This window comes from Gigantopelta aegis, chromosome 6 (assembly GCF_016097555.1).
Source record: "Gigantopelta aegis isolate Gae_Host chromosome 6, Gae_host_genome, whole genome shotgun sequence".
NCBI classification, from domain to species: Eukaryota; Metazoa; Mollusca; class Gastropoda; order Neomphalida; family Peltospiridae; genus Gigantopelta; species Gigantopelta aegis.
Genome location: NC_054704.1, coordinates 46924018 through 46950201, shown reverse-complemented (window position 1 = coordinate 46950201; position 26184 = coordinate 46924018). Strand labels below are relative to the sequence as shown.

At 37.8% G+C, this 26184-nt stretch overlaps 1 protein-coding gene across 1 annotated transcript in view; it reads right to left on the bottom strand.

Moving 5' to 3' along the window:
* The window catches only part of LOC121374970 (tudor domain-containing 6-like), a 39428-nt gene extending 13244 nt beyond the window's left edge, over positions 1-26184 (bottom strand). Inside the window, exons 1-9 of the mRNA XM_041502136.1 lie at positions 26159-26184; positions 20856-20910; positions 18304-18605; positions 11256-16634; positions 8765-10013; positions 4692-4964; positions 1790-2792; positions 1190-1358; positions 448-666 (exon numbers count right to left, since the gene is read on the bottom strand). Coding sequence (XP_041358070.1) covers positions 448-666; positions 1190-1358; positions 1790-2792; positions 4692-4964; positions 8765-10013; positions 11256-16634; positions 18304-18605; positions 20856-20872 — 8611 coding nt within the window. The 5' untranslated portion in view covers positions 20873-20910; positions 26159-26184. The remainder of the gene's footprint in view (positions 1-447; positions 667-1189; positions 1359-1789; positions 2793-4691; positions 4965-8764; positions 10014-11255; positions 16635-18303; positions 18606-20855; positions 20911-26158) is intronic.

Sequence of the window (26184 nt, the reverse complement as noted above, 5' to 3'; positions counted from 1 at the left end):
TGTTACCAAGTTCATCAAGTAAATCTAATGTAATTACCGTATACATGTTACCAAGTTCATCAAGTAAATCTAATGTATACATGTTACCAAGTTCATCAAGTAAATCTAATGTAATTACCGTATACATGTTACCAAGTTCATCAAGTAAATCTAATGTAATTATCGTATACATGTTACCAAGTTCATCAAGTAAATCTAATGTAATTATCGTATACATGTTACCAAGTTCATCAAGTAAATCTAATGTAATTACCGTATACATGTTACCAAGTTCATCAAGTAAATCTAATGTAATTATCGTATACATGTTACCAAGTTCATCGAGTAAATCTAATGTAATTATCGTATACATGTTACCAAGTTCATCAAGTAAATCTAATGTAAGTATCGTATACATGTTACCAAGTTCATCAAGTAAATCTAATGTAATTATCGTATACATGTTACCAAGTTCATCAAGTATTTCAGAGTTTCCCTGCGTCTGCTCGAGCTGGAGCTCAATTTCTATCAAGGATCCAAGCAGCGGCTCAGCGAATCCTAGATCAACGAGCTGTCGATTGATGCTGATCCCGCCGAGGTCTTCCCCGTCAGACATCCTCAGACTGTACACGTGATCATCAGACACAGCCGTCACAATCACTTCCAGTTGGTGATTACCAACAAAATCTGATATAATAATTATAAATAAAGCAAGTTCATAGTTATCAGGGCTAGCTGACCCTCAACAATACTTGGATAGTCTGTTGTATGTGTACAGAGGTCGTTCACCGAGGAATGTACAGGAATGTTTGGTTAACACTATCTCAAAATCTAAAAAAAAAAAATTGGTGGGGTTGGGGTTTTTTTGGGAGATGGGGTTGCACATTAACAAAAAAATTCTTTTAGCAATTTTAGCAGGTACAAAAAAATTTAAGTAACTGGTGCCCACTTTTAATCAAGTACTTTCTTCCAATATCTATCATTAACAGAATAAAATTAAATAATGTTTTTGTCTTTGTACTACAACAGAAGTTATTTCAGCAACTTCATCAGAAAAATAACTCTCACAAGTCATAACGTCGGGTGAACTCCAAAAGTATCTGGTAAAACAGAGAGATCAGAATACCTCTGAAAAATAACTCTCACAAGTCATAACATCAGGTGAACTCCAAAACCTCAGCTATTATCTGGTAAAAGGAGATAAGAATACCTCTGAAAAACTGAACTGCTTCTTCAGACCATCTTATCTTATCTGCTGGAGCAATGTGTGCAAGTGTACACGACAATGCCTGAATTGGAATCTCAAGCAAATCGTTCGGCAGTTTTCGGATATCACTGTTGTCAACGTCTTCCGTCTTAGCATAGTCTACAAGCAGGACCTGTAAGAATAATGGACAATTGAGCATTATTTTTACACACTTGAAAAATGTTCATTGAAGTCCATAGATTTCATCTCTTTTTAAAAAACAATTTAAAATTGTCCTTGAAAATAAAATTACAAATATCGTTATCTTGCACAAATTCAAAGACAAAAAAAAAAGACTGCTGAAAGGTGCAAAACAAGACCATGTATGAAATTAATGTTTTATAAAAATTTACAAAATGTAGTGAAAAAGCCAGACCTTGAAGAAATACTGTATAAGCAGCCACTATAAAAACAAGTTAATATACAAAAGTGTACTAATATTATGTTACAAACATTTTTAGTTAACAGGTAAAGCTGATGGCTTGATATTATATATTTAAAATTTACAGATCAATATTTTCTGTAAGCTTTGACAATGATGACTAATCATTCAAACATCCTCACCTCTGATGACAAAGAATCCTTTTCTTCAATCTTCTTCCCCCGATACCAGCGATCCTCAACCTTCACAAGACATGGTTTTCCCACATCTGTCGTCCCTTCAAAATCTTCTTCATTCTCATCAATGCTGGACAGAATTTCCTTGACCTTTTTAAACTGACTGGCCTGCTCCAACAAGTGAATAGTGAAACTGTCTGGGGTACCGCCCTCCAAGACGTCCACATTGTATTCTTTCTCAATGTGTATCCTTAGCAGTGGATACTGATCATCAGAGACATCCACCACCGTGGTCGATTCGAGCAGAGGCTGACCAAAAATTGTGTCCTCATTTATCGATTCAATGCCTAGAGAGATGGAATCATCGACGGCCAGACCAAACAGTCTAGAGGCACTCTCATCACCACCCTGACTGCTGGCTACAGACACCCTGGGCGACTCGTCAGCTATGGCAAGGCTCTCCTCCACCAATTTCTGTCCAATGGACACACCAAACTCGTCCACCAATTCAACAGCAACGACACTGGTTTTTTGTCCTATCACTTTGGCAACAAGGTATTTTTCAGATGTCAATTCCTGAAACTTTTTTGTTGCATCTTCTGTCCACGAATCATCCACAGGCTTAAAACAAGCCAGAAAACACTGGAAAACATTGACTACAGGGATGACAAACTTTGGCGACATTTTCCACAAGTCTGCAATGGGTACGACTGTTTCCTGCCCGTAATCCACGAAGGAAACTCTCACCATGTCTTTGTCAACACTGAGAATTTTTGCCCTACAGAACTGATGTTCCTCTTTGTTTTGTGCCACGACGGCCATTGAAGGTGCGACATCATCAGGGTCGAGTTTAGAGGAGTCTTGTGCGTACTCTGCTTGAAGATCATCCTGCAGATCTTTAAATGTCTGGGCTGATGATGTCAGCTGGCAGAAGAAAGTGCCCGGATCACTGACTCGAGTCACAAACACGCTGTATGCAGTGCCAGCTTTCATTTCTACCGGGACATACCTGCATGACAAAGTACATTTTAGAAAGCTTTGATTTTGGTAATTTAATATAATTTTAGTAATATGCACTGTAGGCACCTGTAATGTTACTCATGCTGTGGTGTCGTTAAACATTAATTCATTCATTTATCCTGTATATCTGAACAAATGTTTTACATACTATGATTTGTTGTTCTTTGACATCTGGAATCACACCCAAGAAATCTTTTTTTTTTTTTAAAGTCAAAACAAAATATTTCACAATCAAGAAACAGGAAACAAGTTCCAAATATTAAGAGAAGACTAGATCTTAAAGGTAGGGTCAACTCAAACAAGAGCCTTGTGTTGGAAAGATGCATACCCGGACCACCAACACATACTGACACTTTAGCAAATGAAAAACGCGTAATTTTAGAGTTAATAAAAAACCATGATTATGGTTTTTGTGACGTCCAGTGGGATAGCTTGGGGCAGTGTAAACAAAAGTAGTAATTTTTGACAAGGCCCTTCTCTTTGATCAACATGACTTGTAAAACAGCATAAATGACGTAATAATATAATAAACTATTTAACTAAATATATTTCAAGTTGCATTAATGGAACAAAATGGGGTTATAGTATTTTTCTCTGTTAAATAATTCAAAGGAAAAATGTACACTATAAGGCCCGTTGATTGCTACATTGGAGCAAAAACGACAACCCACGATACCCAAGTGATAATTTTCTTTTCTTTGGGACTACGTAATTGGTCAGTTCTGTGGTTTTAGATGGAAAAGTCTACTTAATCAATAGTTTTATAGAACTATTTACAGTAATAAACCATGCCCATTACCATTTTAGGGGCGACAGGTAATATTCCACAATACCGGTATGTATTTTTGTGTCTAGACAGTGTTAATTAATTGGCTCGTCTGGTCACCAGTCAAATACATACCTGCCAATCAAGAATCACAGGTAGAAGCAACTAACAGCACAGACCAATTAACTAAGAAAACACTCCGTGTATCATTTTAGTACATAGGTTAATGCATGGACAAAACATTGTTAATTATTTCGACTTGTTGTGTAGCCACTTTGACAATGGTATTTTATTTTGTATTGAAAAATAATATATATAGTGCTGGATATACTTATTGCCGGCTTACTGGGATATGTATTATTACTGAACATTGCAATGTATGACTATTTATCATCCCGCAAAAACCAGGTAGATTGTGTTTCTCTAGTTCTAAGGCTCATTCCTGACGTTACGCGTTAAGTATTACGTAACCACCAGCTCGCCCGAGGGCATACTCACTGAGATGGTACAAAATGGCTGTGCTCATTATATATAATAGCCGTCACATTTAACCATTTTATTAATTAACTATACGATTATACTTGTTGATATTAAGCAATAATGTGCATTATATATCATTGAATATGCATACCTGGCCAAATGCCTTAATTGTCCCTTCCTTTAACTAAGTGAAAGCAGCCAAAACTGAATGAAAACTATCTTCTACAGCGACTTTACAGAAAATATTTGCTTTTCTGTTACTTTGTATTGTCATTATTGTAAGAAGTATTCAATACAGTTTATAGTAAATATTAGTTTTATCAAAAGAAATCAAATAGCAAACATTGATTTTAACTTGAAACAATGTTTACCCCATCTTAAATTGAGACTCAATGGAATACTGTCTTCTAATATAATTGTTTCTGAAGATTATATTGTCCAAATGAAAGCCGACAAAATGCCATCAGAAAATTACTCAAAATGAATATAAATTTCCACTATTCTGTTCCCACACAAAAATTTCACAAAGGTTTTCAATAATTAATTTTAAAAATTCTTCAATAATTTTTTTTTATAAATACACTCTCAACAGTGACAAAAGAAAAAAAAATTGACATTTTTCTGTTGATAAACTTGTTATACCTTAATTTAATGTGGCCTACTTCCTCAGCACAATCTTCAAACTTGTCGTCCAAGTCAGACAGAGATTCATCCTTCTCGTCGAGAACCAGCTTGACTGGTGTTTCGTTTGTGTCGGAAAACACACGCTTCACCTTCTTGTTGATGACGGGGGTTGAAAACTCCATTCCGTGACCCGTCTCCATCATCTTCTGGGTGACTGCTGTCCCCATGTGGATCAGATTGACAATGCAAACTCCACGGTCTTCAAATCCAATCACATCCATCAACATGGTCCTGCAGTGAAAACATCATGCATGTTTATAGTGTTACATATGTTGCAGGTCTTTGCCGTGAGCAAAATTAATGCCAGGCTTTCTGCTAAAAAAAAACTACTTGAAGGTATATAATAAAAATAAAACAGTTAACTTGAAGGAGGTTATGGGTTTGACATGTTTTGAAACTGACCATTACATTTCACTTGCTTCAAATGACAAATTTTAAACAGCAGGAGCCAATTTCACTAACCATTGTAAGCGTAGTTTTGCACATAAACGTAAATCTACAACTGAAGAGCATTTCACAAGGAAGTGTAAACGTAAGTTAGTAGTAAAGTTAGACGTAAATCAACTAGTGGCGTACGTAAATTGCTACGTCCACTTCGATAATTCATAAAATGTAACACTTTTTCTTTCTGTAAAGTGTTCAACAAATTAACTCCCTTTATTAATCCAGTGACACCCAGTTTCGTTATCTGTGTCATTTGATCCACTCTGGGTTGGATTTAGCTCAGTCGGTTGAGTGCTCTCTTGAGGTGCTTGTATTGCAGGATCAAAGCACCACAGTGGATCCATTCAACTGACTGGGGTTTTTTTTACTGGGTTCAACTAGTGTACCACAACTGGTCAAAGGCCATGGTATGTGCTTTCCTGTCTGTGGGAAAGTGCATATAAAAGATCCCTTGCTGCATTAGGAAAAAAATGTAGTGGGTTTCCTCTGACGACTACGTGTCAAAATTACAAAATAAATAAATAAGTGTGTTCTAGTGTTGTCGCTGAACAAAACAAAACTTTGTTTGATCCACAGGCCGATAGCATTCAATCAAGATGAGTCTGCATATTTGCTGATACATACAAATTTATCCAGCAACAAACCAGACATTATTTTCCCCCAGTACCTATTTCCTGTACCAGCTCCCATTAAACGCAAGGCCGTACCGTGGTTTGGACATGGAAGTGGGGGGAGGAGAGGCAAACATTAACCTAGCTGACCCTTTTCTCTAGGTTTTACATGGACATCTATTTTATATGAATAACCTAATTTTGCACACACACGCACATGCACACGCACACGAGCTTTTTTAATCAATTATTTCACTTTGGTAGTTTGGCTTAAAATATTAAAACAAAATGTTATTTTTTTACATTTAAAGCAGCCATATATATAAAGCTGCTGTGTCATACATTTTTTAATTATTATTATACATTAAACTGTCCTGAAAACGCGTCTCTTTGGATCTTCATTAGGAATATATGTGGATCCCTTTCGGACATTGGCTCATTAGCCTTGGACAAACGCTCCTCTCCCCTTTACAAATGTCTAGATTCGCCCCTGCTATCAAACATATTACTTTTTACATTATATTTGACAATGTACAATGTAGTACTTTCATATTTTTCAAATTCAACGTAATATTTTCTCTCCATTTAGAAATAAAATATACATGTGTATATATATATATCATAATATATATCCATACACAAATGACTGTCTGTTCAACTGACAATGATTTTGATAGGGGTGAAAGTTGTCTAGAAAAAAACACCCAAACGCTCACAGAACTGTTTTAAATTTGAATGAATTTCAAACGTCATCTTGCATATTGCCTACAACAATAATAAACTTGTTCATGATGTGGGAAGATTTTAGTTGCAGATCTAAGGGGTGGACATGACATTTTTCATTCAGACACTTTTTGCAGCATATCTACTATTTTGTTGGAAAACATGAATTGAAATCAACATAATTTTGGGTTGTTGTTTTTTAAACTGCACATCGACTTGCCCAAATATAGGGAATTGGTCCATATATATAATGTTTTTAACTACAATGGTTGTTTCCAAACTTTATCAAGTTTATGTGTTATTTCTTTTATAAGTTAAAGGATTGTTTTGTTTAATGACACTACTAGAGCACATTGATTCAGGGCATAAAATTAGAATTTTTCAGACAACCAATATGTCATTCATGTGGTTTTAAACAAACGATTTTCTTCAGTAGATACAAATGAAAAATGAAAAGGTCAATGGCCAACGATAATCAAACGAGAATCTATGATGAGCGATTTTCATAGCTTTTCCCCATCAAATTACATATTATAAATACCAAAATATACTATTTGTGTGCTAGGACTAGCTTGAAAGCTGCCAGGTGAAAATAAAAATGACATTTGTCTGTCCTAACCCGACCGACCCATGAACATCGATCCGTGTCAAAACCTGTTTTGACCTCTATTGGGGAAGATTGGTTTTTTAAATAATAGCGGTGAGAAAGATTTTCATGACACCCGTCTATTATATTTTAAAAACATACTTTGTTTTCATCAGTGTCATTAAATTGCATCGGTATATAATATAATATAAAAAATTACCCATAAAAATTCTCTTATGTGCTACATACACCGAATATCGTGATATCAGAAGTTTGAGAATTTCAGCAAACTTTCCTAAATTGTAAATGTCAGTGGTGTGCTAACGTAGGTAGTGTTTTATAATGAAACTTGACGATGGTCATGAAGAAAATAGCTGGACACATTGAACGATGGAGGAAAAGCTGGTTAGAACAGTACCATTAAGCACATATTACCTACATCTTGGTCAAGGATTTCTAACAAACAGAGTTTTTCAAAATATTGATATTGGCCAACACACATTTGTTTGGATTTTCTGACAAGCAATTACAGCTCTTGCACGAACGATCTGCCATTTATGTTGATATTGGTTTTGCATAACCAACAGACGAACGACAAAATCGTTCGTGCCAAATTTTATGCCCTGTTGATTTATTAATAATCGGCTTTAGATGTCAAATTTCTGCTAAACAGAGTGAAATGGAGTAAACGTACACATACGACAGGTGTAAGTTTTATACATAAACCTTAAGTTTACAATGTTTACTGAAATAGTCTCATGAGTTGCAAACATGTTGACAATAAAACTGCCGTGGAAATTATTTTTCTGCAGCATTTTTTTTTGCCGTGGTAATTTTCTTAATTGCAGGGGTTGTTGCATTTCGTATTTGCATTCAGTTGATTCTTTTGAGTGCACTACAGAAGATTCACGGAAGATAGATGAAACCTGTAGTCCCCTTCAGTTGAAAGAAAGAAATGTTTTATTTAACGACGCACTCAACACATTTTATTTACGGTTATATGGCATCAGACATATGGTTAAGGACCACACAGATTTTGAGAGGAAACCCGCTGTCGCCACTACATGGTCTACTCTTTCCGATTAGCAGCAAGGGATCTTTTATTTGAGCTTCCCACAGGCAGGATAGCACAAACCATGGCCTTTGTTGAACCAGTTATGGATCACTGGTCGGTGCAAGAGGTTTACACCTACCCATTGAACCTTGCGGAGCATTCACTCAGGGTTTGGAGTCGGTATCTGGATTAAAAATCCCATGCCTCGACTGGGATCCGAACCCAGTACCTACCAGCCTGTAGACCAATGGCCTAACCATGATGCCACCGAGGCCGGTCCCCTCCAGTTGAATAATAAGAGACCTAGTCAAACACAAGCCTGTTAATAATATAAAAGCTAGATATCTGAACTACAAAAATATTTTTTTCTTTCAAATGTACTTTTACTTTATTCACCGCCCAAAATGTTTACTTTATTCACCACCCCAAGTTTTTTTTAGATCAACATGTAATTAACATTTCTTACAAAAATGCATTTAAATTGTCTGACAAGTATGCATTTAATATTTCAGATCAGGACATATTTGATGGGGTTTTTCAGGTCAAGTTAAATGTTAACCATTATTATTAGCATTAGTTTTAAATCATCTTTGGATTATCAGGTAAATCTCACTTGTATGCAATCAGTTCGTGAAAGAACTCCACAGCCTCATCACTCCAAGCATCTTCAGATGACTTGATACCTGCCAGGGAACACACAACGGCCTGCTGTGGCAGACCTTCAAACTGTTCTGGAAGAACCTTCAATGCAGAACACTCAACACCATCCGAATTGCCCTGGTCAACGTAATACAGGATGCACTTGTCATCATTAACCTCGATTATCTTTGCCCGGTGCCAAGACTCATCGTCTCCGCCATACACCACACAGAGTGATCCGACTGCTGGATTCTCCAGAGCCATCTCGTCTTCAGCTAGGTTATTGAAAAAATCAAACATGGCGTTCAGCATCTCGTTCAGACTCTGCTTCTGCTCATCCAGCTGGATGTGGAACCTGCTGGGCGACTCCACACTGGAGACAAAGACAGAGAGCCTTTGGCCTTCAGCAACACTCACAGAGTTACAGACGTTAGAGTCGGTTTTCTCTAAACCTTCTGACGAAACAGTAGCAGGTGTTACGTCATCATCAGCCAATCTACATTCCTCATCTTTGCTGACCACATTATCTGAACCATCATCAGTGGCAACCGAGGTAGTAGAATCATCTTCTACTGTGGTCTCCTTTATCGTTTCTTTAGCTGACTCTGCTTCAAAGACATCTTCTGCCAAGTCCTCTGTTATCACTGCAGAGCAGAGTCCACTTTCAACGAGAGTAGCAGAAACATTTTTATCCCCATCCAGGACATCTACGACGATCATATCACGTTCATCTTCGACTATCTTACGTCTGCCAACCACAGACACGACCTTGTCAATCGTCATTTCTAATAGGGCATCAGATGCTTCATCCAGTTTGGCATCCGAAACGTCGACGCCACTCAACTTGCATTGCACAGCCTGAGCTGGGAGGGTGGCGTATTCTTCTTTCAGCTGATGGACATTAGCTTTACTGATGATATCGGCATTGCCGTAATCCACGAAGTGAACACCACATTTCTTCTCGTCCACCGACGTGATAATACCGCGATACCACTGCTCGTCTTCAGTGTACCTGGCCACACAGGCACTCCCCAACTTCATCCAATCCACACTGACGCCGGGCTCGTCAGCTGTGTAATGTTCGTTGATGGCCGCAGCGAGGGAAGTCAGGTCGTCGTCCGATGACACAGGCTGGACGTAGAAGGTGAAGATGGACTCCACGTGACTGATGTGGACGGCAGTTTTCTTGCCAAATTCCAAGTCTATCAAATTATATGGGCTTGCTGAAAAGACAACGAAGTTTCATGCAGTAACATTTAAAGGGGATAATTTCTCGTTTATATCCTATTTTTGTGACATATTTACTGGGTTAGACAACAGAATTTACCTCTTTACTTTTATTTTTGTGAGATACTTAGGACAAAAAACACTGGGATAGAAATCAGTTGTCCTATTCTACTAGCCAACCAGAAGGGCGAATTAGCCATTCTAGTTTTCTAAGTATTTACCTTCACGGTTTCATAAAAAAATAAAATGAGCCTACTACAAACATCAGAACCAGTAACAATGGATTTGCCAAAAAATTTTAATTTAAGCAAAAAGTTGTAACTTATATGCATTTTGTAGAAAAGCTGTAACAGCCGAAAATATTTTACAAGGTCAAATAACAAAGGTTAATGGCTTTAATCTTACTGTGCATGAAACTTTGAGAATGATTGTTTCACGCGCAAATCTAATTTTGCATAACCTACTTTTTCAGGGCTAGCTCTGGCACTCGCCAAATTCGCCAACTGCGAATTTTAGGAACAATTGACAAATTTTATTTTTATTTGGCGAACAAATTTCAAGCAATAATTTTTACATGGTTTTGCATGTTTAATGATAATTTGGCGAAATGTTTTGCTCATTCAGAACTAACCCTGTTTTTTTGTTCGCACAAAATTAAGAGCACCATTTACGTTGAGATAATAGGTTAGGTAAAAAGAAAATGGTAAAGTAAAGTAAAGTTTGTCTTATTTAACAATGCCACCAGAGCACATTGATTTTTTATCTTATCGGCTATTGGACGTCAAATATATGGTGTCATTTTTAGAGGAAACCCGCTGTTGCCACATAGGCTACTTTTTTACGGCAGGCAGCAAGGGATCTTTTATTTGTGCTTCCCACACGCAGGATAGCACAAACCATGGCCTTTGTTGAACCAGTTATGGACCACTGGTCGGTGCAAGTGGTTTACACCTACCCATTGAGCCTTGCGGAGCACTCACTCAGGGTTTGGAGTCGGTATCTGGATTAAAATTCCCATGCCTCAAATGGGATCCGAACACAGTACCCACCAGCCTGTAGACCGATGGCCTAACCACAACCCCACCGAGGCACGTAGAAAATGGGTTATCTGAATGTATTTTTATAGGTCTCTAAGGTGGGAATTGATCCCATGACCCATCACATATGAGCCAATCTTTCTACCACCACTTAAGTACTTCGGACACGTTACACATACAAAAAATACATGTAAATCTTACCTTTACTTTTTTCGGCTACTGGAGCAGGAAGGTGTCCGGCAACACTGCTCCCATCATCAAGATGAAGCTCGACGGTGAAGACATCGCCAGCCGATATCACCTTCACGGTTAGCGGCTGATCCTTCACCACTTTGTCTAGAGCATCGACACACTCTGGTGTCCAGGACCTGTAGCTATGAAGTTCACAATGGTAGGCCAACGCTGGTATCTGCAAGTGCTGATCTGACAGACCCACAATCCTGGCTTTTGACACAACGTCAGTGTTGCCATAGTCGACGAACCTCACTGTAACCTGATCCCCACTCACCGACGTAATGGTGGCCCGGTACCAGGCATCGTCTTCTGTGAATTTAGCACAGCAAGTAGAATCTAGAACAACTGGATTGACGGCCTGTCCACCACTCGCGTAATCACTCTGTAACTGTTCTGTGATGTTATTTAGCGTTTCCTCCTCGTTAGACAGCTGTATGTAAACAGACCCGTCAGTATCTACAAAGGATGCATAGCCAGTGACTCCGTCTGGAAGAGTCTGAGGTGGGAGCTTGACGGCCGATGCTCCACCTGATGATTCTTGAGCTCCTCCATCAAGAGTCGGTTCAGTTTCCTCCGGTTCACCGAGAACCTCCAGTGCAATGTTTCTAGTCAGTTCAACCTTGTATGGCGACGTCTTTGTAAGAAACTGTACATTCATGGTTTTATTTTTTGTCATTTCAACAAACTTCTCTTTCTGTTCCTCTGTCCAAGCTCGGAAGTTATTCAAAATGCATTCATAAGAAAGTGCAGGGAATGTCAGAAACCTTCGATGCAGAGAAAAGATGCAACTTTTATTCAGACTGCAAGATTTTCCCAAATCAACAAGCTGAACTTCAACTTCATCTTTCTTCACATCTTTTACTAAAGCCCTCTGCCAAGCATCTTCTTCCGATTTGGCACAATAAGCATGGCCAACCTCAATCTTGGGCGAATCTGTCTGCTCTACACCGGTAAAGTCCATCTCAAGTTCAGCCTTCAATTGACGAATCAGTTCCATATCTTTCGTCAGATGGACATAGAAAACACCACTACTCAGTATGTTGACCACTTTACACTGAACCAACTCTTTAGGAGTCTCTTGAATGGGGAAGTCTGTTGGACAAAGGATACTAGCAATGTCATTGCCTTCCAAATCCTTCATTTTGACATTAAAAGGGGCCTGGTGTGAACAAAATTCAGCCAATATTTCCTTGTCAGCTGTAATGAATGCCAAAATGTCCACGAGTTCTGGGGTCAGGTTATCGACGCCCACCATTTTACAAGGTAAAGCTTTGGGTTCTTGGAACAGCAGTTCCCTGTTCAGAGGTTTCATGTTACTCATGGTCAAGGTGTCTTTGTTGCCAAAGTCTACAAACCTAACAGTCACTTTGTCATCAGACACTTCAATCACCTCGGCCCTGTACCAGGTTTTATCTTCTGTGAACATGGCTCCGCAAGCATAACCAACAGCTGCATGAGCTATTCCATCGGGAAGTTTCTTTATTTTCTCACTTGTAGCCATAACACTTTCAATGTACTTGCTCTGCTGAAGGTAGATTATACCTTCTTCCACATGGGAGATGAATGCTTCGACCTGTCCCCTCGGAGCCACTGAAACTTTGAACTTCTGTTCTTCAAGTGGAATTACTTCAACTTCTTTCTTGGGTGGAGATGTCGGGGTCTTCGCTGAAGAACCAAATGGACGTCCACCAAATGATGGCTTCTGTGTTGTTTCACCAGCAGATGACTGTGCAGGCCTTCCAAAGCTTGGTTTTTGTTCATCAGAAGATGGCTGTGCTGGTGGTCTCCCAAAGCTTGGTTTTTGCTCAGTAGAGGTTTTTCCAAAACCTGATTTAGGAGCAGCAAGAGATGATTGTTCTTGTCCTCCAAACTTTGGTTTTGCACCAAATGATGGTCTTGGTGGCGATTTCATCTCAAACGATGATGGTTCTGCTGGTGCATCCTCAAACACAAACTGACTTCTCAAGTCTTTTCCGCTGTATGTAACTCTCACCGTGTACGGCTCAGACGATCCCAAGAACTTGACATCAAGCTCTTTGTTATCAGTGTAATCCGTAAACTTTTCCTGAACTCCATAGGGCCAAGAGGTAAGGTTTTCAAGCTTGCATCCAAATGCAAAAGGTGGCTGTTCACAAAACTGTGGCTCCAATATTTTCAGATGTTTCAGTGATGATATGTCAGTGTTTCCAAAGTCCACAAATCTGACAGTAGCACACCCTCCTGATACCTGTTCCACGACAGCTCTGTACCATGCATCATCATCTGAGAACTGAGCACAACAAACTGTTCCTTTTTGGACCAAGCTGGAAGGAGACCCTGAACTGCTGTAATACTGAAGGAGTTCTGCTGATAAATTTGCAATAGAATCATCATCCGATGCCTTTTGAATATAGAATGTTCCATTCGCATCTACGTGACTGATATACGCAGCTATAGAGCCAGGCGGTATTTGCTGTTTTCTCAATGCACATGGTTTCATTGTGGCCAATGAAGAAGCTGGACCTGAAGCAGCTGCAGCTATGGAAGCTGTTTGACCTATAGCAACATTTCTTGTTCTGGCAAAACCCTTTTCTTTCAATTTGTCACTTACGTCAATATCTCCTGCAAACAATTTGACAGCTTGAGAAGTCTTGAATTTGCACATCAACACCTTGTCCACGGTCAATTCTTCCATGAAGGCAACAGCATCATCTGTCCATGTACCGCCCATGGGCTCAACATCGTCCATAAAACACTGAATGGCAAGAGGAGGGACAGCAAGATGACTACTTGAAAGTGGTTTCACACTGTTCCTCCTGACATTCTCCGCATTTCCATAATCAACAAACTGCACTTTAATCATGTCTCCTGCAACAGACACAACCTTGCCTCTATACCAAGCACCATCGTCTGCATATAGTGCACAGCAAGGCTGGCCTACCCTGGGATTTGGCAGAGTGGGTTCTGTATTAGAGGCATACTGATTGCTAAGTTTGTTCATGATGCTATTCAACAGGTCATCGACATCTGCATGGACAAAGAACAGTCCAGGATTTTCTATGAAGCTCACATACACTTGCTTTGTCTTACCAACTGGCACCTGTACTGGAGGGTAGTCCACGGTCATAGCGGAACCTGATGGAGTCGACGCTCTGGAAATAATGACAGATGGAAATTCACTTTTCAACATGCCAATCACAGACTGCCCAGCATCAAGCACATCCACTATCAAGACACCGCCGTCAATGCTCAAAACTTTAATGACCAACTCTTTTTCAAGCACAAACTCTTGAAATTTCTCATTGATGGTTTCCAATGTAGTTCCTGCTTTCATGTTCACAGCAAGTTTACAGTGAACAGCTTGCATGGGTGTATCCAGGAACTGTTTTTCTATTTCACACACCAAAGAAGGAGAAATAATTTCAGTGTTTCCATAGTCAACAAAATGGACGCTGATGCCACTCTTGTGAATCTCTTTGATTACAGCCCTGTACCAAGCATTGTCTGCACTGTATTTCGCAACACATGGCATTTCAACTCGAGGACCCATTAATGCAACTCCACGTCCTGATGAATAATGAGCTTCTAAGCTTTCCATCAATTCGTCCAGTTGTCCAGTGAACTTTGATAGCTGGGCCCAGAAGCTATCTGGTGAATCTGTCTGTGAAATATACCCTTTTTCCAAGTGCTTGGCTGGAATGCTCACTGAATTCGGATATCCCGATTTCCTAACAGCACTAGGTTCGTCAGTGGTGTTCTTTCTCACCACGGCTGAAGACACGAGAAAAGACGCAACATCCTTTCCATCTGTATTCAGTTCGACAACGTACGAAGTACTGCCCACTGAAACAAATTTGCAAACAGCCCCATCTTTTGTGACATCCTCAAGTAAACTTTTAGCATCTGGATGCCAGTTTGAGTTCTGCTTCAGAGGAGCAACACCTTTCAAGCTACATTCAATGGCATACACAGGCTCATGCAAAATCTCTTCGGTCGGCACTTTCAGAAATGCAGAAGACACACTGTCGGAGTTTCCAAAGTCCACAAAAAATACATCATGCTTCCCACCAGAGGACCGTGTCACATAGGCTCTGTACCATGCTTCATCTTCGGTAAACTTGGCCACCACCGGCATCCCTTGGTGAACAGATGTCACTGGTGAGCCCTTAGAGCTGTAATAGCCTTCAATTTTCTCCACCAACTCATCCAGTTGAGCCTGCTTTTCGGATAACTGGATCCAAAATCTTGCAGGACTTTCAACAGAAGAGAGATAAACCTCGCAAGAGCTGGGCACTTTTACGTCTCGCTTTGGAAAACCGACACTGCCTGCCTTTACCATTACAGCAAGTTTCTGCTGGGCAAGACTTTCACCAATGTCATGTCCACTCAAAGTATCTGTCAGTGTAATCTGCATCAATCCTCCTTTGGTTCTTCCTTCAACAGTCGCCAACACAGATTTGTCCAGGGTAAGAGTTTCGAATTCATCTGATGCTTCCTCACTCCACGCTGCTGAAACTGGTTTCACATTCGACAGACAACATTTCACAGCAAATGGAGATTCCATCCTCAAATGTGGAAGCATCTTCTTCAGCGAACCTTTTGGAACTGTAGCAGTGTTTCCATAGTCAATAAAATAAACGTCACAGTCGCCAGCCCTGACTGCAGTGATTTCCCCTCTGTACCACAACTCATCATCAGGAAACTTGGCCACACAGAACATTCCCACCGTTGGATGATCTACAACTAATTCCTTAGGAGACAATGTTTTATACTGTATGTTCAAATTATCTGTCAGAGTTGTTACTCTTTTACTATCCTTATCAAGGTGACACCAAAACTCTGATGGACTCAACACATAGGTAGCTCTGACTCCAGTCTGACCATTTGGCAATGCTACTTTGTTTTTCAGTTTGTCGTCATCAGCAGCATCGGCTTCAATGTTATGGTTACAATTTTTGTCCATGACCCTCACATGAAGTTCGGCATCACCTTGGCCAATCATGATTTTCCTATGACTGCTCTTACTTTTAGAATCATCCAAACAGACGGTGCTAGTTTTCAGTCCAAAGTCCTTGTTAAGATTTACTCCTTTAGAATTTGTAAGCTCCAGCATAAATACTCCCTCTCTGTTAGAAGAGTTGACGAAGCCTGTGAACGTCTGGTCAAGAGCGACATCCTCGAACTGGGCAATATGTTCTGGAGACCAGTATCCCTGATGAGTGGACACACCCGCCAGACAACATTTGAGACCCAGAATCGGCTGCTGTAGAAACTTCTCCTGAATGGCCTTTATTCGGTCAGAGGTGACACTCTCAGAGTTTCCATAATCCACAAACTTCACTTCAATCAAACCACTGGCAAGCAAGCCTGAAAAATACATACAAATATACTTATTTTTATTTTTTTCCAACCCAATTATTTCTCCGGATTTTATAAAGGGGATGGCTTTTTTTAATTATTATTTTTACAAGAAGTAATGTTAAAGCAATGTTATCATTCAAGCCACACAGAGTTAATATTAAACATATAAATAACCCATCTTCTTTATATTTATAGACCAATAAATTTTATTATTAATCATTATGTTGTCACATTTTTTGTAGGTTTTTGCATTTCACTACTTTATTTGTATTCTGATCTTGCTAACAAAACAAAAGCTGAAAAAGAATTTCCTCTGAAAGTTAGTGAGGGGTGTGTAGCTCATCGGTAGTTCTTGCATGACATGCAATCAAGTGTTTCTGCCAGCAAGAAAGTTTTGGGTATGGCGCTATGGAATTGAATGCAACCACAGTCAACGGGGGTGTGGGGGGCCTCCCCCAGAAACAAATGGGTTAAGTTTAGGGTTAGGGTTACGAAAATCATACATTAATGATAAGAGTAATTAATTTTGTTAAAAGGTTAACTTTTTTTTTTTAAATTGAAACAAAATCTGGGTATGGCGCCATACCCATTTTACCCTCTGACAGAAAGAAACCCTGGCAACGGGTTTTAGAATCCTTTTTTTGCCCATCCTAACCAATGCCCTACTGCTCGGATATCAAAAGTTGTGGTATGTACTGTCTTTTGTTAAGTTTCAGTAGTATATAATGAGGTGGCAGGTTTCCAATCTTTCTTGACAAAGTTTCAAAATAACCATGTTACAGGTATACCAAAGAGCTGTAATTTAAACTGTGCTGAAGTATCATCAAACAAATATTTCTGTCCTTTTCCTTGACATTTGAAATCCTGATGACCAACACAAACAGTTGTTCTTATAAAGGAGATATTATTATTATCATCATCAAGACAAACAATCCACTGAAACTGACCACTGTAAATATAAGAAATGCCAGACCTCGTCATTTAAGGAAAGCTATCACATGCACTCCCCATCACTCCCCCAAGTTTAAGGAGTAATTTTTAGCTCCCCTTAGCTAATTATACTGATCTATCAATATAGCGAAGATTTATCCCGGATTTTTTGCCATGTCTGATAGGATTGGGACATTTAGTGTGATTAAATCATACTTTGGATATTTATTCAGGCCACTGAATGATGCAGTACACCAGTTAATGTATTAGAACAGACATAACTAAATAAATATATATATATTGGGAATGTTCTGCATAGAAATTGGTAATTTTTAGTGCCACGTTTCTTTTTGAACACAGAACACCCGGATAAAGGAAATGAAATGTTTTATTTAACGACACACTCAACACATTTTATTTACGGTTATATGGCATCCAACATATGGTTAAGGACCACAATGTTGAGAAAGGAAACCTGCTGTGGCCATTTCATGGGCTACTCTTTTCAATTAGCAGCAAGGGATCCTTTGTATGTATCATCTCACAGACAGAATAATACATACCATGGCCTTTGATATACGAACACCTGGATAAATCCCTGTATAGTAATATCTTAAAAGGCTCCCCATAATCTAAGTTAGGGGAGCAATTAATCACTCCCCTCCTTTTTTTTTTCACATCGAGATTTGACATGCAGCACTACAAAACACTGGCCTACGACTAAGTGCAAGAAAATACCAGGCACCTGTAATCTCGGCTCGATACCATCCTCCATCTTCAACAAACTGTGCAATGCATGCCACACCAAGGACAAACTGCGGCAGTTGTTCATCGTCCGCGCCTAGCGACGTGTAGTACTGTTCTATGTCGTCCATCATGGCGTTGAGCAGCGGCATGTTTTTAGTCAGGTGGCAGTAGAAGTGCTCTGGGTCTGTGATGTGGCACACAACCATCTTCTCCTCTGTACCATCCGGCAGACTGGTCTGTGAAAAACGAGACACACTGTTCTGCCTCATCGTTGACCCTCTACCAGAGAATTCTGGTTTTCTGTTTTTAAAAAAGAAAAGGCAAAAAGATACAAGAAAAAAAGAAAATAGCAATGAGGCATCAATATATATTGAGAATAGTCATTGGGGCAGGGCTCGAACTTAACGACGACACAGACGGAAATTGACATCGTCGAGATATAAATTCCTGTGGGTTGGAAGCATCACCGACTGCACTTTGTGCCGCTGGATAAAAATTACTGGCTACGGCAAAATTAATATATATGGTGTACATTATTTGCCAGTATTTCACATTTGTACAACTGAAATATGTCTACATGCAACAAAATAACCTTTCAGTCATATTTATTTGCAGCTAAAGTAACTTTTAAAAAACATTGCCATAGGCAGGCTCAAAATTGCCGTCAGTGTGTTGTTTCACCCATGGTAAAAAAAAATTTAATCATGTGTGACAAATTCTGAAGTTCGAGCCCTGTTGGGGTCATCACAAGTAACATGCTAGTAAAGTCCAAAATGCAACTTCGTTCATTGCAACATACCAGAAACTGTAATTAAAATTTGTAGTGTTTTATTAAATAAAACATTTCTTTCTTTCTTTATAAGAGCAAAAAGCGGTCATTTTTAGACCTAGCAGGTGATGTTGAAAATTTACCTTATAAAAGCAGCCAAAAATTGTGTGTACTTTTTCGAGAGACCTGTATGTACCGTTATCTGTTCTGTTATTTAGCTTATTATGATTCTATTATATTTTAATCCCATAATGCTTTAAAATACATCTCTGTTAATTTTTTCACTATCCCCTTGTCGTGTTATTTCCAGCAGGCCATATTTCTTTTGACTTGTTATTTTATTTGGAGCCCTGCACATACACTCTCACTCACTCTCTCTCTATTTCACTATCGCTCCAGTCAGTGCACCACAACTGGTACATCAAAGGCTGTGGTATGTGCTATCCTGTCTATGGGATGGTGCATATAAAAGATCCCTTGCTGCTAATCAAAAAAGAGTAGCCCATGAAGTGGTGAAAGCGGGTTTCCTCCCTCAATATCTATGTGGTCCTTAACCATATATAAGATGCCATATAACTGTAAATAAAGTGTGTTGAGTGCGTCGTTAAATCAAAACATTTCCTTCCTTCCTATTTCACTAAAACAAACATATAATAGGAACAGTACTATGAATGCAGGGCTTCTAGATTATGGTAGCCCTTCGTCCATGGCTAGTGATATTCGATGTTGGGCTAGTAAATAACTACTATTGCTATGTCTGACGGCAAGTGAATTTCGTGTCAAGTCTATTTTGTAAATATAAATATCTTGACCTCACCCCAACCCCCAATGTGTTTATAAGCTCTATCTCCCTCTTTAGGTGACATGTCTGATTATTACTATTATTTAGTAAAATTGTTTCAACTTAAAAGTAAAGTAGGGCTAGAGAATATTTAATCGTGGCTAGTAAATTTTTTAAATCACCGATACCATGGCTAGTGGATTAAAAAACAATTCTAGAAGCGCTGATGAATGAAAAAGAAAGGGTCTGTCAAGAGATTTTATAGTAAAAATAACTCAATCAATTGTTGTAATCTACAGGTTACCTGGATACATTTTTGTAACATCTATAAAGGTTACCACACTTTATGCTTAAATTTCAATGCTGGAAAAAAAATAATAACAGGGTTTCAGTGATTAGACTGTCAAGAAATACTGTTTGGAATTTGGTAAATTCTGTTCCAAACAGTGTATCCATATATTCATGTCTTTCTTCTCTATTTTCAATTTAAAAAGTTATAAAACAAAATAAAGGAACATTAAGTTAATTTGTTTTACTTTAAATCTGGCAGTGAATATAACATACCGAAATTACTCAATATATTGGCACAAACAGGAAGTACTGTAATTTAGCTGAGTGTAATGTGTAACATTTACCTTGAGAATTATAATACATTGATTGATATACCAGTAATACTGCACATCTCTAACTCCTGGGCTTTAGATCTCACTAATTTCGGCACGATGGGGACTTTTGACTTTTCTTGAGCGCAGGAATGTCGGTTTAGTTCAGTACTGTCATTAACAGTAGAGTTGTCAGTATTCAGAAATGCATTTCAAGTTATTTTAATGTAATGAAACTTAACATTTCAGTGGTTTTGAGATGAAGTAGTTTGAGGTCAGCATGTTTGTACTTAATATGGGCATGATTATTTTGGGCATATGTATTTTGGGCACAATGTTTATCACCTCAACTTTGATGCAATCTAAATCCCTGAACTCTGAAATGCAAACAAACGTACCTATTTTCTGCATACATGGTTAAAGGAATCAACGCTTCATTCTATGAATGGGAGTCTGTAAATACAAAATACATGTAAGTAATTAATTCAATAAGAAATAGGGATGGGACAACTCATTTCAGTTTTGCTATTCAATTTTCAATACTGTTAAATATCGTACTTTATTTTCACATGGAATGTATTTTCGTGTCTGAATAAAATTCGTGCAAATAAATTCCATGCGAAATTAAAGTTTGACAAAAATTGGAATTAAAACAAGAAAAAAGTAATCTTGTTCAATCAGACCCAAGACCTCGTTAGTTTCCATTGCACGGGACTAGTAGTAACAATGCAACACTTAAAACTTTAAATTATTTATATTTATCAGGGGTGGGGAAAAATAAAATTGTCAATCGGTCCCACTCGATGTCATCAATACCTGGGGGGGGGGGGGGGGGGTGGGGGGGGGGGGGGGGGGGGGTAAGAAAGGAATAAAAAAAAAAACATTTAAAAGACGACTATTTGCCAAACAGTTTTTAAAAAAATCAAGTGGCGTTTGTAGTTTTATCTTGAATCATGAACTTTATCTTGAATCATGAACGCGAAACGATAAACATGAAACTTTTTTCTTCCTTTTTTATGATTTATCACAGTGAAAAAAATCCCACACAAATTGTATATATTTTACATAATGGAATAAATAATATAAAAAAGGAATAAAAGTTATTAATTTTAATTCCCATATATGTATAAAAAGTACGAGTATTCAGTACTGTGTCCTGAAAATTAATAAAAGATGCACTGTTGAAGCGTCCGACAGCCTGAGCTAGCACGTTTAGACAAAGAGCTTAACGTCATCACTGATTGGATAAAATTTGACCTCTACTGGCTCTAGAGATAACCAGTATTCTGCTCAATCCCACTTCTTAACAAAAAAAATCGAAACCTTTTGTTAATTTAAAAATCCTTTATAATTATTGGATACACTACATTGAGCAGTCAACAATAAATACATTTATAGATTATTTCAGTATAGTTTGTTATTTCAAGCAGTTTAAACATAAACCTATTGCTTCGGACTAGGACACTCGATCCGACAGAGCTTCGTACACAGGTGTTGACAGGTGTTGATTGTAACCAGTTGCAAACTCTGGGTCCTTATTTTTAATTGGAGTGTAATACCCTGATGGCTCTCTCACCAAGAATGATGTTTTTGTTTAGGCCTATGTCTGTGTAATCTCTTGACTGCCTCAGTGACTTCGACAAATGTCTAGCCTAGTGGCAGTGGATTGAAACTACTGTAGGTCCGACTTCAGTGACTGGCCATATATACTTTGGCAGACTTTAAAATCACAAATGTCTGAAACACCAGCCATATTGACCACCATTTATTTATTATTTTAAATCATGCATGAGATACCGATGCCTGGGCAGGCCGGTACATTTGACGGATAAGAATTTGTTCCAATAATAGAAATGGACGGGTGCTTCGGACCAACAAAAATTACAAAAGTGGGACAGGCAAACAGACGTTTTTAAAAAATAATTTCGGTCTCAGAGATCGAGAATCGGTCCCAGACTGGGAAAAAAGGGCATTGTTATTATCTTGTAATATATATATGTATTACAAGATAATAACAATGTTTGGTATGGTTTTCTTTCATAAGTGCTGGTGATGAAAGCAACACACGTTTAAAAAATGGACGTAAATATCACAGTATGTTAAAATGTGGAAGTGAAAAAAATGTGGGGTGGGTTTGTACAATGACACTATACTTGTAGTACATATTGGGTCTTCACATTAAAGGGACAGGGTAGCCTAAGCATCTTGTGTAAGCTTACGGTATTTTATAAACAATAAACGTCAAAATTATTGACATCAGTACCGGTACTTCAGGGGTTTTTTTATTGGGGGAAGGAATGGGGATTCTCAAATGCCCACAAACTTACTCATTTTTATTAAATCGCAAAAATAAAGTATGTTACAGTACTTGGTCCATGGTTTGCTTTAGTAACAATACTTTCCACAAGTAAGCCACTATCATACATGTATTTTTTTTAAAAACTATTTTAAGATCATCAAAATTTATTTTTGATGGTCATTTGCAAAATTATTGTAAATAAATGTATCATAATTTAAGGGAAAACTAAAGGACGAACAATATCTTGAGTAGAAAACAAAAATACAATTTTTGTCCCTTTACCATGTCTTGATAGCATGATGGGTTTGAGAGAGCCCATTCAACATGCCTCATACAGCAGAATCAAGAAAAGAAGGAAGAAGAATATGTTTTATTTAACGAGGCACTCAACACATTTTATTTACGGTTATATGGTGTCAGACATATGGTTAAGGACCACAGATATTGAGAAGAAACCCGCTGTTGGCACTTCATGGGTTACTCTTTTTGATTAGCAGCAAGGGATCTTTTATATGCACCATCCCATAGACAGGATAACACATACCACAGCCTTTGATGTACCAATACAGGGTCTTATTTTGTTGTTTATTGCATGATAAAATGGTTCATCCAGTTTATAAAAATAAAGAACATAACTGCTTGTATAATTTATGCAGTGCAACTAGACGCTGTGCAGGGTCAATTTCATTCAATAAAGCGCAAGGTGGAAACTGGAACACCTTTCGAGGATCTAACTTGTCACATGTTTTTCTTTGCTTCTCATTATTTTCAAGATATTCCTACTTTTCACGGTATCCTTTAAATGTTATGCTATGTACACCCATTTTGTGTTTCTCTGTGGTAGAATTCATGGAACATCTTGTTTTCAAAACATTTATTAGCAAAATTTCAAGTTAATTGAAACCTGATTAGCGACTGTTTAATGTTTCAATATTGTGTACATAGTACTCTCTGAAACCTGTGTAGCAATACTGAACAAAATGTTCCCTGGAACTGAATGTAAGCTAAAATTAATACGCTAAAAAATATTCATATTACAAGAAAGGCTATAAATATATTATTATTTTTAAATAATGACATATGACATTTACAATACAAGTATGGAGTAAATATGTCCTTATATATATGTATGTATGTATGTATGTATGTATGTATGTATGTATGTATGTATGTATGTATGTATGTATGTATATATATATATATAACCCAGCTAGGAAGTGTGATTTCTATTTTCATGTGAAAAAGCCAGCCAGTACTAGTTTTAAAAAATTAACTGAAAAATCTAGAGGACCAGTTGAGAACCATAGGACTTAAATACACGAAAGTCTATATCCACAATTCTTTGTGGTCATTTGGAAAAAAATGGAGGTCAAATCAGTGTTAATTTTAGCACTTGCTAAATTCACCAACTAAGAATTTTAAAAACAATTGTCAAATTTCATTTTAAGTCGGCAAAATAATTTCATATAATAATTCATATTTTGTTGGATAATAACTTTTTTTTTGGCAATTTTAAAAATCTGATACTGGTAGTGCACAGGGCACATTAGGTCTCAATACACAGTTGACTTCCGGGTGAGAGTTCACTGATCACGGTCCACTATAGTTCTTAATTGTAAAGTTTGTTTTATTTAACGAGGCCTCTAGAGCACATTGATTTTTATCTTATCATCAGCTATTGGACGTCAAACATATTGTCATTCTGAAATATTTTTTTTAAAGGAAACCAGCTGTCACCACATAGGCTACTCTTTCCAATAAGCAGCATGGGGTCTTTTATATGCACTTTCCCAGACAGGACAGCACATACCACAGCCTTTGATGAACCAGTTGTGGACCACTGGTACGAACGGAAAAGTTCCTATCATGTTATGGTTCACATATTCACTTCCAAGAAATGGTAAAGAATTAAAACAATATGTGTGTTTAATGGTAAGCCTTCTGGCTGTATTTTGCCCATGTTATTTTGTAATATTGTGAATTGACCTTTTGGGACATGGGTGTATAGCACGAGACACAGCCGGAGTGAATCGGTTAATGAACCACCTGTTCGGACCGATACTACACCCAGATGCGGTCATATAGCAAAAAACTGAGACGAAAATGTTCCCAATTTTGGAGTGAAAATAAATGCTTATATAATATATATGTTAGCAATGGTGTATGTTGTTAGTGCCAACGAGAACCCGTTCTATTGGCAATAGTCATTTGAAGTTGGGCAATTTGACATGAGTTTCAATGGCAGATGACATCTGCGTAGTAAGACCTTATGTCAATACTTTTCTTAACATGCACAGTGAGTTGCTTTCCTCTATGTAGCATATTTAAAATGGTGGTGGGGGGGGGGGACTTTTGACAGTTGTCATTGGAATATTTATTATGTTAATAATGACACAAGTACTTCAATTGGGATTTAGGGAGTACTGTAGGTTATACATTTTTGGTTTGTGTGTCCATTTGTTGCACTATTTCTGTTGAGAAACGTTTGAAACATGGTGCCACAAGTTTTGAATACCAGTTATATATAGGGTATGCAACAATATTCGGACGTAGAAAAACCACACATTTTACATCCCTCTGGACTATAATACCAGTAGATATTTGGCAAACTTTCTTAACTTACAAGTTACAAGTTACCCTAACCATGCTAATGATCAAGGCTAAAACTCATCATGGATACAGGCTAGAAAAAAATATTAGATAGGATTTTTCTGTGTACTTTTATTTTTAACAACTTGATACTTTGTATTTTAACTGAAACGAGGCATAACTTTTAACACATTTTCAGTGCCAATTTTGCTTGGGTTTCCCTGTCAATTAAACGGAGAGTAACGTCCCCTGAATGCAGCATTTTCATTTTATGGAGTTTGGGACAAAAAAATTTCATTCTTTTTTTAACCGTTCTTTTAAAGATTTACGAAATACAGCAATTTTTTTATTATTATTATTTTTTAATTTTTTTTTAAATAGATATCATTCTCGTTATAAGCAAACGGTTTTAGAGTCCACTTCTAAAATTAAAAAAAATCCGTTAATGATAGTTACAATTTTTGTCGTTAGACAGGAATGTCAAATAATGATGATCATATTGATCAAGACTTTATTATAACCATATTCTTTCTCAAACACTTACAACTCAACAATGCACTTAAAAGTTCAATAATTAATCGCCCATCTGACAATATTACCATGAATACCACGTGGTTCGTTCCCGCGTTGTCAGATGAGATGCAGATGGGCGATACCATTTACGTGAATGTTTTTTCTTTATGTTAAATATGAATGTATTTTTATTCAAATCTACAATGTACTTTACTTACAAAATAAAAGAACTAATTTACCAATAAAGTGTGGCATACAAAATATAGTAGCATATTTGTAATATTAGGTTGTTTCTTTTACCTGAATAAACAAATCAAATCCTGTCT